The 14,381-nt window shown below is 34.0% G+C and overlaps 3 protein-coding genes across 3 annotated transcripts; 2 read left to right on the forward strand and 1 right to left on the reverse strand.

Annotated features, from left to right (window-relative positions):
- The first annotated feature begins 554 nt into the window (after positions 1–554).
- On the forward strand, positions 555–1,112 carry LOC127082511 (secreted RxLR effector protein 161-like). The gene has a single exon (XM_051022753.1). It carries the CDS (start codon positions 555–557, stop codon positions 1,110–1,112), a length of 558 nt encoding a protein of 185 aa, XP_050878710.1.
- A 3,664-nt stretch (positions 1,113–4,776) lies between these two features.
- LOC127087220 (aldehyde dehydrogenase family 3 member F1) lies at positions 4,777–7,573 on the forward strand. The gene is made up of 9 exons (XM_051028082.1): positions 4,777–5,022; positions 5,106–5,271; positions 5,440–5,646; positions 5,738–5,862; positions 6,001–6,105; positions 6,480–6,652; positions 6,743–6,833; positions 6,902–7,051; positions 7,139–7,573. Exons 1-9 carry the CDS (start codon positions 4,822–4,824, stop codon positions 7,403–7,405), a joined length of 1,485 nt encoding a protein of 494 aa, XP_050884039.1. The 5' UTR covers positions 4,777–4,821; the 3' UTR covers positions 7,406–7,573.
- Positions 7,574–7,782: 209 nt separating this feature from the next.
- LOC127087222 (polyadenylate-binding protein RBP47B') lies at positions 7,783–13,355 on the reverse strand. The gene is made up of 7 exons (XM_051028084.1): positions 12,563–13,355; positions 9,840–9,913; positions 9,637–9,767; positions 9,252–9,348; positions 8,549–8,710; positions 8,363–8,457; positions 7,783–8,259 (listed from the first exon to the last, which is right to left on the reverse strand). The coding sequence occupies exons 1-7, from the start codon at positions 13,200–13,202 to the stop codon at positions 8,172–8,174; spliced, it is 1,287 nt and encodes a 428-aa protein (XP_050884041.1). The 5' UTR covers positions 13,203–13,355; the 3' UTR covers positions 7,783–8,171.
- Positions 13,356–14,381: the final 1,026 nt, after the last annotated feature.

Consider the following 14,381-nt stretch of genomic DNA (forward strand, 5'->3'; position numbering starts at 1 on the left):
CTGATTCTGATTTTGATGATGATCCAGAATTTGGTGGTAATCATGCCTCTGAAGGTGGTCTGATCTCTGAAGGTAGTCCAGCATCTGATATTGTTCCAGCATCTGAAGAATATTCTGAACAAGTTCGGAGACCACAAAAAATCGGATAAATACCAAGAAGATTTGTAGAGTTTGATATGTTATAAGATATTGAGAAAGACTCTGAAGGGGAAGTCATTCAGTGTGTCATGTTGTTAGAGTCTGAACCAGTAAGTACTGAAGAAGCTCTCAAGAAAAAAGTGTGGATGAAAGCCATGAAAGAAGAACTTGAGGCTATAGAAAGAAACAAGACTTGGAAGTTGACTGAGCTTCCAAAGAAAAAGAAATCCATCAGTGAGACGGAGTATGATGTTTATGTTCAGCATAGATTTGATAGCAATATGATTCTGGTGTGTCTTTATGTTAATGACATATTTCTAACATGAAGATGTTCATATGAGATAGCTAAATTCAAGAAGGTGCTAATAAATGAGTTTGAGATGACTGATCTAGGAAATATGACATATTTTCTAGGGATGGAGATTGTGTACTCTGAGAAGGGTATAACTTTGCATCAGCTGAAGTATGAACTTGAGCTTCTGAAGAGATTTGAGCTGATGAATTGCAAGTCTGTAATTACATCTGTTGAAATAAATCACAAGTTGGATTTTGATGTTGAGGGTGATGATGTAGATGTTACAACTTTTAAACAATTGGTAGGCTCATTGAGGTATCTCTGTAATACTATACTTGATATCTGTTATGCAATTGGAATGGTGACTAGGTTTATGAACAAACTAAAGTGGTCATTTTACCAAGTTATTATCAGGATACTGATGTATGTTAAGGGAACTGTGAAGTATGGAGTTTTTTTTCCTTCTAATGTTAAATCTGAGTCAGAGTTGATGTTCTATTCAGACTCTAATTGGTGTGGAGACAGGGTTAACAGAAGAAGTACTTCTGAGTATTTCTTAAAGTTTCTGGGAGATCATATTTCTTGGCGCTCCAAGAAGAAACCAGTGATCGCATTGTCAATCTGTGAAGCTAAGTACATTGCATGTGTTTTGTCTCATGTTAAGCTATGTGGATTCTGAACTTGCTACAGGATCGTTGAGCAAGTCTGTGAAGTTGATGATTAATAACAAATCAGCTATAAGTCTTGCCAAGAATCCAGTGTTGCATGGAAGAAGCAAGCACATTGAAACGAAGTTTCAATTTCTGAGGAACCAGGTTTAAAATTGGGTGCTTGAAGTTGTGCAGATGTTATGACCAAAGCAATCAAGATTGAACACTTTATCCACTTGAGATGGAATTAGTGTTGTTGATTATAGTTCTGAATTTGGATTAAGGAATGGTATTGAAGTGTAATCCAATATTCAGTTATCATTTATTTTAAGTGTCGTTTTATGTTTAATTTGCGATGCATTTAGTTTGACAATTGGTTTTTAGTGTGTATAAATATTGAACTTCTATTCAGTTAGAACAGTGTAATAGAATTTTTATTCAATAGAAGTTAGTTACTTCTCTCTTCTCTCTCTTTCATCTTCATCTTCTTCTCTTGTGCACCAACATCAACAGTTATATTTCTGCAATTTTAGTCTATTATTTTCAGTTTTCTGCAATTTATTTCAAGTCCAAGCTGTATTGGATCAAAAACCTTCATTCAAAACATTATTCTATTCAAGTTTTCATTATTTATGCAATTTTTCAGATTTTGTTTATATGCTGAGTTTTATTATGTTTATCATGATTAATTGCTTTTATTTACTGCAATTATATAGACCAGTCTCTCGAGCTATAGAGGACTATAATGGACGACAAAATTCTCCCTCAAAAGAACTTAACATTGTTGTGTATCTTGTATTGAGTTCGAATCTATAACCTCTAGTTAAGCTGGAAGAGTTTATTTATCATATCACCCAAATACTCTTGGGTAAAGTCGTTGTATTTTAATTACACTAAAATTTGATAAATTGACAAGGCTTTAAAGTATTTTATAAATAAAATTTATACAAGCTTAGATAGATATTCTATGTAAAAAATATTTAATTAAGTTGTATGAAATATTTTTAAAAAAATGATCTTCTTCGAATTTTCTTATTATTTATGTTAAATATGCAAACGTTTCTTATTCACCACACTAGTGCCGTTGACACTCTTCAACGAAACTTTTTCGATACAAGTTAGTCGGTCCCTTTCTGAAACCAGGCTCTGATACCATTTGTTGGGGGAGTTTTTCACTAGGGAGCATTGAACATTGTGGGGCTTCTTTTCTAGAGCAACACCTTTGTAAGAGACATACCACATATTCATCCAAAATCTTAAGGTGATAGGTGAGTGGGTTCTCTCACTTATAAATGCTTAAGTCTCCATATTATCAACCAATGTGAGACTATTATCCACACTACTCACACTTGATATATTCTCAACAGAAATGACAACGAAAGCTACAAGATTTTTTTTCTCAAAAGGAGTGAGGCAAGAATATCATCTATCTCTCTTTCTACTCTTTATTTTTAAGAGGTATTTAGTATGCGGTTATTTATGTTAGTGGGTTAAGGTAAATTAGTATACATATTAGCTGGTAAGACAACTTTTCCTAGTCACACATTTTTGGCAGATGATACGATGATATTATAAATTTTACCATGAAAAATGCTCAACTCACTAACCATATCCTTTAAGAATATGGTCATAATTATGTTCAATACGCCAGTCTAACTAAGTGTAAGCTTTATAGTGGAGATAGTTTTAGATCTAGGTTGAGTCACATTACATATATGCTTGGATTCTTTATAGGTCATATACCATTTAACTATCTTGGAGTTCTTCTATTCAGAGACAAGTCTAGAACTCATCATCTTCAAATCATATCAGATAGACTATTGGTCTAGCTAGCTACTTGGAAGGGCCACCTTTTTCTATGATGGGTAGGATTTAATTGGTCTAGTCGATCATACAATGTATTCTTTTGTATAATCTTATGATTATGAATGGTCAATCAATCTTCTTAACAAATTTGATTCATGCATCAAAAAAATTATGTGGAAGGTAGTATAGATAGTAGAAAGTAGGTTACTACATCTTGGGATGTTATTTGCTTACATTTGTTTGAAGGAGGTTTTGGTCTAAGAGATATTAAGACAATAAACAAACTTTGTTGTTTATCTCTCTGTTAGAAATTGTTGATTATCAATAATTAATGGTCTTCAATGCTTATTAGTAGAGACTTCAAGCTCGAAAAATCAGGCATGTGTCATATTTCTTCTTCAATATGACATGGCATTAAGCATTCTTTTTTCTTTTAGAGTAACATAGTAGATAGCGGGTTGGTAATGGGAAGGACATTGATTTATAGACTGGAAATTGGTTGGTGTAAAAAAATTAAAGATTTACGCTTAGTATTATTATTGGATATTCAATTTATGTAAACTACTAAGATCAATTCAATTATCCAAGACATCAATTGAAATCTTCCTCATGACTTATCTATTTAAGCTTCTCAAATCGTTGAAGATATTTTAAATATTAATTTGTCGTTTGACAATACTATTGCCAATGAACTCATTTGAAAAAGATCTAAAATAATGATCTATCTTTTAAATGATGACAAAATTCATTTGACATTCATACATACCTTCTACTAAGTCATTAGTAACTTAGAAGCTAATGCGTAACATTATTGCAACAAAAGACAATCTAATTCAAAGAGGGAATGCATATGGTTTCAAAATGTTCTCTTTGCAATTATGATGTGAAACTTGCGGACCAGTTATTTCATAGATACTACAACAAAAACCACATCTTACCTCGGACGCGAAATGGATTATACATCGGTTACTCAGGCGAGGTAACGAAGGGCATCATCAAAAGTTGTCACTTTACCCTCAGTTTTAGAATAACCAAGGGGAAAAGCGTCGAATCTATATTGGATTTGATCCCCAACAACTACATATTTGTTTTTTGAATAAAGGCGTCACTTTACCTCTCAACTATTTCTATAACTGTGTGTGTATGTCTGTGTGTGTATATGTTTGATGTGCGTGTGTTATACGTGTGCATGTGTGTGTGGATAGCAAGAGCGAAAAAATGATTTGTTAAAGGTGGGTGTTAGAAGAACACAACACATAAACAAAGAATATTTATGTTTTGATATTCATCTCAAAGATTAATGTTTACAAGTATGGAGTGGTTGTATATATGAGTTAGGTTTAGAGAAAAAATTAGTAAACGAATCATTTTATTGTTAAATTTGGGTAGCATATCTCTCGGCTATTAAGGAAACCAATTGAATTATTATTTAATAATTAAATAAAAATAAAATAAATAGAAAAACGCCACTTTTAAAGAAATAAAAACAAAATCTGCTGTTGGGATTCGAAGCATGTAATCTAACTAGTTTACCCCTTGATTTATTATAAAAGCGACGGAATAGATTGTTATTTTTAGAAAGAAAAATAAAACATGCTACGTACAAATATTATACCTCATATTTTTGTTACGTGAGGTGAAATCATTTTTATAAAATATATTATTTGTAGTAGTGTGTCTTACTTTTTGTAGTAGTTCAATCATAAATTTTATTATGTGATATTTGTGTTTGTATTTGAGGCGTCAATATCACGTGGCGAATAACTTTTTTTTTTTTAAGTAATTGCATACATTGTTGCAGCTACCAACTACACTTAACTACTAATTAATTATTTAAAAAATTCCATCATATATGAAGGCCTAAAAGAATGTGTGTATATATATACACTAGAGTTGCATTGTTCTAGTGCACAAGTCTCAAATATTAGTGACATGGAGTTCTCAGAAGTAGCCTTAGAGAAAGATCTAAACAACATGAGAAAGTATTATGGAAGTGGAAAAACAAAAGAAGCATCATGGAGAAAATCACAGCTAGATGGGCTGCGTAACTTTATCATTGAAAATGAAGAAAATATCTTGAAGGCCCTTAAGAAGGATTTAGGGAAGCATCATGTTGAAGCTTTCAGAGATGAGGTTTGTTTAGTTCATATACCTTGTTGTCACTGTAATTTTTATATAAAATCTTAGTTAAATAATCCATGTTATTGTTCTTGCAGGTTGGAATTTTAAAGAAATCCATAGATTTGGCAAGAAAATCCTTCAAACAATGGATGGCTGGCAAAGAGGCTAAACTGCCACAAATAGCACTTCTTTCAAGTGCAGAAATTGTTGCTGAACCTCTTGGTCTAGTTCTTATAATCTCATCATGGAACTTTCCCTTTGGTGAGTATAAATATAAGAGAGAGATTTATTTCTACGTGCGCGTATACTTGTTTTACACATGCATCCGATCAAATCACGCGTAGAAATTTAATCTAAACAAAATTTTAAGGTTGTGTTGTGTCTGTTACAATATGAACTAGTTTACATATATGATTGGTTTTATGAAAGGACTGTCCTTGGAGCCATTAATCGGAGCCATAGCTGCTGGAAACATTGTAGTTCTAAAACCTTCAGAGCTGGCCCCAGCTTCTTCCTCTCTCCTATTCACTATTCTACCAAAATATTTGGACATTAATGGCATTAAGATCGTCGAAGGTGGATCAGACGTTGGAGAGATACTCTTACAGCAAAAATGGAACAAGATTTTCTTCACAGGTCCACCTTACTATATAGACCAGATACATCGGTTATTTATTTTATTCGTTTAAAAAGTAAAATTTTGCTTATAAACTTTATTTTCTTTTAGGAAGTACACGGGTCGGGAGGTTAGTACTGTCTGCTGCGGTGGAGAATCTGACTCCAGTAACTTTGGAGCTAGGTGGGAAATGTCCAGCACTGGTTGATTCACTTTCAACCTGTTGGGACAGAGAGGTACAAGCACATTCAATTTTATCACGTGTAATGTTCAAACATATAGTACAATATATCGAGTTTTAGTTAGACGGTAAAAATATGAAATAGTTGTGAAATGATTAATAGTGTTGCTGAATGTCTTTTTTGAATAATAAGGTTGCGGCGAAACGAATCTTGGTGGCCAAGTATGGGTCTTGTGCAGGACAAGCATGCATAGCAATTGATTATGTTCTTGTAGAGAAGAGATTCAGTTCAACATTGGTATAGAAGCAATAAATGGTTCTATCTTTTGAAGTATTTTGTTATGTTAGTTAGTAATCCTCCGGCCTGATTTATAAGAAAAAAAGACAAATTTTAAATTTATTAAGAAATATAGTTAAGTGCATTTAAGTTTTTTGATTTCACGTGAGAGAGACAACACAATTATTACTATATCCTTAATTAAATTGTATTCTACTAACAATATTAAGTAATTAATGTAGGGATACTTTTGGAATAAAGGCATTAAATGCACCTATATTTGTTCACATTTACTTATATTTAAGACAAAAAAAATTAGAAAGACTTTTGCTTATAAATAAGACCGAGGGAGTACATTTGATTTTGAAGCATGTCTTTGATTTTTTGTTCTATAGGTGGAATTGTTGAAGGAAGGGATTAAGAAAATGTTTGGAGATGATCCAAAAGGTTCTAACACCATTGCAAGGATGGTTAATAAACATCATTCCTACAGAATCAAAGGTTTTCTCAATGATCCTAAGGTCAAAAAATCAGTGGTTTTTGGTGGTTCAGTGGAAGATGATAAACTGTAATTAATAAATACTCTCTTTTTTCTTACTTTTGTTTTCATGATTATCTTTCTCATCTGAAGTGTTTTTGCATTGAAATGTTTATGTAGATTTATTGAACCAACAATATTACTGGATCCACCACTTGATTCAGCAGTTATGACAGAAGAAATCTTTGGCCCCATCCTTCCCATAATTACTGTAAGATAAATATACAAGTCAAGTCTTTTGTATTTTTTGTTCAATTATTAATTTCATGGTTTTTGCAGGTAGAGAGGATTGAAGATAGTATTGAGTTCATAAACTCAAAGCCTAAAGCTCTAGCTATTTATGCCTTCACAAAAAACAAAACTTTGCAGAAAAGATTGGTATCTGAAACATCATCTGGAAGTATTGTATTCAATGACGCAATTCTACAGGTACTCAGACGATGATGAGTTCTAACTTATCTGCTAATTTTTACCAAACAGAGTCTTAGATCATCGGTCTGCTTTATTTTTGTGCAGTATGCGGCGGATACCTTACCATTTGGAGGAGTTGGTGAATGTGGATTTGGCAAGTATCATGGAAAGTTCTCATTTGATTTGTTCAGTCACTATAAAGCTGTGGCTAGGAGAAGTTACTACACTGATTTTTGGTTCAGGTTTCCTCCATGGAATCTAAACAAGCTTCAACTACTTGAAGAAGCTTACAATTTAAACTACATTGGAGTACTTCTTGCTGTACTCGGCTTGAAGAGTTCAAAGCGTTCGTTATATCAGGCTTGTAATTGATTTCCAATCATTTCCTGATTACTTATTTTTATGACAATCGTATAATAAGGTTCTGGTTATTATGTATGTCTATGTTTGTGGTATGACAATCATATAATAAGGTTCTGGTTACTATGTATGTCTATGTTTGTGACTATTTATGCTTTCAAAGTGTGTATGTTCTTCATTGATCATGTGTGTCCTTTTTGTTTTGTTATAATAAGGCTTGGTTAAGGCAAGGTTTAGATTAAGGATCTTTTAATGTACTTCTATCACCTTATTTATTTATATTTTGAAAAGACAATCACTTGAGGCTATAAAACACCACACAAGGACAATCACTTTATCAATGTAGCCCCCACAAACATATAAAACACCACATAAGAACAAGCTACAGCTATAAAACAGGTAATGAGTTATTGAGTTATGTCCTTAAAGCAATTAGTTAATGACTAATTGAAGCATTTAAAACAAACACACATCAACTCATAATTGAGGCTGAAGTTTCCCTGTCAAGCAATGTTTCCTCTGTCCTTTGATATATAACTCACTTTACCTAACTGGTATAAATCAGAAAAGATAATCAATGGGATCGATCAAATTAAACACTGCTGTCTACTGATATGCTACTTGTCATGTCTTTACACCGGCCAACCGCCACATGGGAGAAGCATTGAGATTGGCTTGTCACATGAATTTAAACCTAACCCAACTTAATAAATGGCTGCATTTGCAGTTGCAGAGTGTATTGAAGTACAAAACCATGAAGTACAAATACAAGTAGATCTTAAGCTTGCTGCAAGGATGAGGTTTTGTGCCAGAGAGACCGCCCTAAAATGGCATTTCCATGTACTGAGAGATAGGCAGCATTTAACCTGGCAAACCAATCAAGGATATGTCAGAAATACACAAGAAATCTATATGCTCAAGTTCAGTTGTTTATCTCCCATGTTATATAAAAAAAGAGGAAACAATTACTTATCAACATCGGGCATTGCGAGAGGATCGTACAACTCCTCCCTTTGTTCCATGGTAGGCACAGACATAGCTGATACATCTTGGACACCTTCAACCTAAGAGCATGAGAAGTCCAATAAAGTTATTGCCTTTAATAAATAAGAACCACTGCCATGTGTAAACTGATTTTAAAATTCGATAACTTACCTGTTGGGGATATTGTGCATAGCCAGCATATCCGGCATATGCATACATTGAAGGATCCTGAGCAGCCCCATATGCATAAGCTTCATAACCCTGTTGTCCATACCCATAGTATGCACTCCATTGACTTTGATCCACCTGTTGTCCCCAGGCACCAGGTAAGTCCTACAACCATTAACCATTTAGAGCCAACAATTTGTTAGAGCAAATATAACACTCCAAACATGAGCTACTTGTTGAACTAATCAGATATATCAAAACTCATTGATATATAACCTTGAGTATTTTAAACATCAACAACCATATCTATACATACGACTCCAACGACATCATCTCCTGTTTTATTCTTTAACTATTAGCATGTGTAAAGGACTCTCATGTCCCACATTGGCCATTCACTTGCTACCACACCTTCACAATCTCAAGGTTGTTCTGTAGAACAAGAATCTAAGCACGTCTCTCACACATGTCCTAACAGACAAACTTCTACATCAAAGCATGAAAGAACATAAAAAGGGCAACAAAAATTATGCTGGAAGTATAACTGCATGTATGGATTCTTATAAACCTAAAGAATTTTTAACGACATGCAATCTGCAACTCTACATCGAAAGAGTTTCTGAAATTCAAACGGAAAGATATATACAAATGCACAAGGTTATAGCATAAGTATTTTGTCAAGTAACCATCTCTAAAGGAAAAATACCTGTCTAGCTGTTAGGGGCCTACCCCAAGAAACTCGGACCACTTGTTGACCTATTATCTTTCCCTGCATCTTCTGAATGGCTTCTTCAGCAGATGCTCTACAGACACCAGAATATGAAAAAGGTTAAATGATTCATCACATAATAGGCGTAAGGAAAAAGTACAGAAAGATCGTGAAAGAGCTCAGGTTAACCGATTCATCACATGATAGGCTTAAGAAAAAGTATAGAGATCGTGAAAGAGCTCAAGATGTATGGTGAAATGGGGTTATGGGAAACTTATTTCTTTTGAAAGGCAACATATCAAAATCTTTTCTTTTAATTTTGAAATATTTTACAAAAAAAAAATTTAATGATTAGAAAGAGATTAAGGGAGGAAAAGAAGACCTAGCCCCAAATTGAACAAAACCACATGCTTTGCCGGGATGTACTTTGACAGAAATAACCTCTCCGAATTGCAGAAAGTTTTGCTTCAGCTCCTCCTCTGAGACATTAAGATCCAAATTACCAACATAAACCTGCGTTGCAGAAGTATGTAAGAGCCCCATAGGGAATGAAAATTTAAAAAATGTTAGGGCTACAAGACTCACGGTAGTATTGTTTGCATCATACTCTGGTGGAACTGTATTCACTGGGGCGGTGTATGCTGGAACTGGATATATTGCTGCAAAGGAGATCATAGATAAGTTGTTGGGATATGGAACAATGGTTGATTAGAGTCAATGTAGTCAAGCACAAGATCTTAAGTAGGATCGCTCGGCTTGTGAAAGATCGCAAAACTCGGATCATTAGCACGGCACGTAAGATCCTACCGAAGGGGAAAAGGGTAATTTAATCTATATATATATATATACACACACATACACAAAAACATGAAAATCATAATACGGGCCCAAAAAAAGACCTAGCATGTTATTTTATTTCGATCTTGCTTCAAAAAGCTCGATCTTGACCACGCCAGCGACGAAAAACGATCTTTCTCTAATCGTAGCACTCAGGCATCCTTAGCACGTAAGATCTTACGATCCAACACTCGATCTTGACTACACCGATTAGAGTAGTTAAGAGTGGTTATAGAAGTTAGTTAGCTAATTAGCTGATGCTGTCATAGGGTATTTGTATAAATACGAGAATACAATGTAGAGTTTATTATTATTGAATATTGTAATCATTTGTGAATAGAGCCGCAACTCTATTGTGAAGGGGAAACCCTTAGAGGAGAGATTGCTCTCCTATTTCTTAGTAAAAGTGCTCCTTCTTTGGAATCCAATTATTGGATTCTAAAATAAGTATATCTTCTAACATGTATTAAGTGCCTGTTTGGTTTCACCTTGAGGATGAGCATACGCACCTTTGAAGGGTCAAAATGCAATTCAGGAAGCTGCAAAGATGTTTGGATTTTCTTTTAAAAATTGATTCACTTTGATTAAAATTGATTCCAAATGAAGCATCATTCCCTAGCTTCTGCATTTAACCGTGATTAATTCTCCAGCAAAACAATTTGATCTATCAATTTTACCCCTTTCAACATGTCATTTGTAGATCTGTAATTTTTATTAACTGTGTTTCAGGTTGCAACAGCTTCTATCTAAAGGTTTTGGATGAAGGAGAACCGGGCTGTAACCTGTAAAAGCCCGTTCATTTTCTTTTCTTACACAAACAGCCGGTTAACTTAAGTCATAAGTCTGAATATTTATAGGAGTGTATATTTGATTAAGTATTTGGCAATGGTTCTAATTATTTTTTATTGCATGTAATAGTTCTAATAACTCAAAAAGAAGAGCATTCTTTGAGACACATTAGCAACTTTAGATGAAGAAAAGAGATACAATTTACAAAGGTTTCTAATACGATATTCATTTTAATTTAATTCTGTATTAACCTATAAGCAATTAATTTTAACAATGGAATATAAAATTAAATATTTATATTAATAGACATAAAATCTAATTGTAAACATACATATTTAAATCCATTTTAGTAATTATACATCTAAAATCAATTCTGATACAAACTACCCAAACTACATCAATAAGAATCACTTTTGTGTTAATGTATCCAAACATATATCAATTACGTACAAGTCACTTAACCGAAATCCATTCTGCTAAAATCAAACTCAATTCTCTCTATCGCAGTACCAAACACACACTAAATCAAAATATTAGAAAACTAAAAATAAATATCAAATGTAGGCTTTTTTCCTAGTAAGGTTAGGCTCATAATCATGAAATGTATATCTACACGAATGGCAGTTTTTGAAATTTGATGGATTGCATAACCTAGGTTTGGTAAAAAGAAGGCATAAAATTATTAGAAGCTACCAAGGCAAATGTTAGATATCAAATGATAAGTGAAATAAGAAAAGATGGAATGGAATAATAACCATAATGTTTACCATAGAAAAAGAGGAAAAGCTTTCTTTCCACAGTTTGAGAAGGAGATTACTAAACAACAAGTTAGTTCCATCTTATACCCCAAATCAAGAGAAGAAAAATAGAGATAATGGATTATGAGATTGAACATAAATTTCATTCCATCGTATATTAAATAATCTCAACAACAAGAATTAGTACAATTCTATCAATCAGAACACAGCTAACTTTTTATCAAACACGCTTATACATAACAGTGCAAGTCTTCATGCCAAAACCCATTCACAAGTACAAACTATATAGTAACAAACACCAATGATATGCAATTTTTTACACTCTTAATCAGTAAAGACAGAAAATTAAAACTCTGAAATAGAATGTTGTTGAATGTTATGGTCATAAGTCATAACTCCTAAGGACAATCTGAAAAGCATATTGCTTTGAAAAGTAAGGCCATTTGAACTTATCTTCTGACATAAACCCTTGTAAGATTGTTCGACAGAGCTTACGGAAACAACATAGGACATGTCTATAAGCCAATTTTTATTACCATAAGTTATCCAAGATAGCTTAGCTTATAAGAAACAACTTTTTTTGTTATAGAAACAACTTATACATAAAACCTTACATGAAAAGGGTTTATGCTATAAGCCCTTACTTAATTAAACTCATCATCCAAATACACCTAACTATAATAGTAACACAAATCGTGTACAATTTTCTTACACTCTAAATCATTCCAGAGAGAAAATTCAAACTATACATGAAATAAAATGTTGTTGAATGTTATATAGTCAGCAAAAGCTAAAAAGCGTACCGCATTTAGGAAAAGCTAATAACATATACATTACATAAACACAAACACAAACACCATAAGCTCTTAATCAAATTCTTTATCCAAAACAAACCTAATTATAAAAGGGTAAGTTTTGTTCTACCTTTAGGAGCAGGTGCAGGAGCAACAACAGCGGCAGCAACAGCAGCATAAGGATTCTGTGGATAAGCAGTAGTTTTCTTAGGCGTAGCAGCACTAATTCTCATCGGTCTAGTAGAACAATAAACACCATTCATTTCAGACATAGCACGATTCCTTTCACTCTCATCAGCAAATTTAACAAAACCATAACCCTTAGAACGCCCCGTATTCGGGTCAGTCACAACCTTGGCACCGCGAACGGAACTATAATGAGTTCGAAAAGTCTCTTGCAAAAGATAATCAGTAACATCAGGAGCAAGATCCCCAACGAAAATCGAGTGATCGGGACCGGCATCAGGACGGCGTTCACCGATACCGAACGAAGCCCAGTTTAACCGGAAGGTTTGTTCGGTTCCCGGCATTTGAGTTCCGTTGTAGCTTTGAAGAACTCGTTCTGCTGCGGCGTGAGAAACGAATTCGACGAAACCGTAACCTTCTGGTTGGCCGGTGATTTTGTTGCGTATGATTTTGATGGAAATGACTTCGCCGGTGTGAGAGAAACAGTTTGTGAGGTAGTTTTCGTCGACCCAGTATTGTAAATCCCCAATCCATAGGGTTCGGACTTCTTCTATTGTAGTGGGTTGGTGATAGGTTGTTGCCATTGTTACACTCTAGAGAGTTCTTATGCTTGACGGCAATGGGTTCAAGAGTGGCGGATTGTGGTGGTGTTAGCTGCAGGTGGCGGTGAACTCGGTTTCGGGAAGAAAACGCAGTTCGAATGCTGCCACAACTAACTCTAATAGAAGATATACAATCTTTATAAATGAATAGTGAATAACAAATTAATAATATAAATTTTGTAAATATTAAAGTAGCAATATTAATTTTAATAATTGTTTAACCCTAAAATAATTTAAAATAATAAAAAAAATTCACGTGTCAATTAGCGTATTGAATAAGTCGGTTCTCTCTGGTTGCTGTTACAGCTCTTTCCCATTCAAAATAGGTTTTCGTATGATTATAGTCTGAAACCACTCAAATGATTGTAAATGTCATGTTTTTGCCTATATACATTTGTTGTCGATTGAAATTAAGGTTCAAGAATAGAAAGATTTTGATAAATGGTCTCACATGCATCTTTTATCTAGTTCGTTATACTTAGAGTATGGTTATCAAATTGAGAGTGAATTAGTGTGAGCATGGGTTGGTCATGGCTCTATAGGTTAGGGTTTTGCTTCATGTTTTCTTTACTGGTATATCGATGTCCTCTCCGCCCTATCTAAGAATGCCTTGTTCATAAAGATCTTCCGAGGGAGAATGATGTTTCTTACCTTGTGTAAGACTTGTTGAGTATCACAAATCATGGTGATGGGACAACAATGTTCCAACACTAAGATGTTGGAGTTTTCCAACGACTTCAAACTCCAAATAATTAGATGCGCGTTCCTATTTCCTCGTCCTTAAGATATTCATTAGTGTGAAAATCCTCTTAAAAATAAAGTATAATGTGTTAGACACAGTTTCCAAGGTAGAGTTGAATAAAGACACTCATGCATTAGAAATAGGCTTCATGTTTTCAGTGGTAATAGGGTTGGGGTATATCGGGTTTTTGGACCCAACTCGCTCATTCGTGATAGACTTCACCTAGGATCTCATCACATTCCTCACCTTAGGGGAATTGCTCTTTTTCCTCCTTCTTTCTATAGCACAATCTTGGACAAGATTCAACCCAACAAAATTGTTAATGGTTCTTGTGCCATAATTATTTTCTTCCCATGAACAAAGGATGGGAAGGATATACCTCGATTATGCGCATTAGCAAAGAACCTGAGCATGATAGG

This window comes from Lathyrus oleraceus, chromosome 5, assembly GCF_024323335.1.
Source record: "Lathyrus oleraceus cultivar Zhongwan6 chromosome 5, CAAS_Psat_ZW6_1.0, whole genome shotgun sequence".
NCBI classification, from domain to species: Eukaryota; Viridiplantae; Streptophyta; class Magnoliopsida; order Fabales; family Fabaceae; genus Lathyrus; species Lathyrus oleraceus.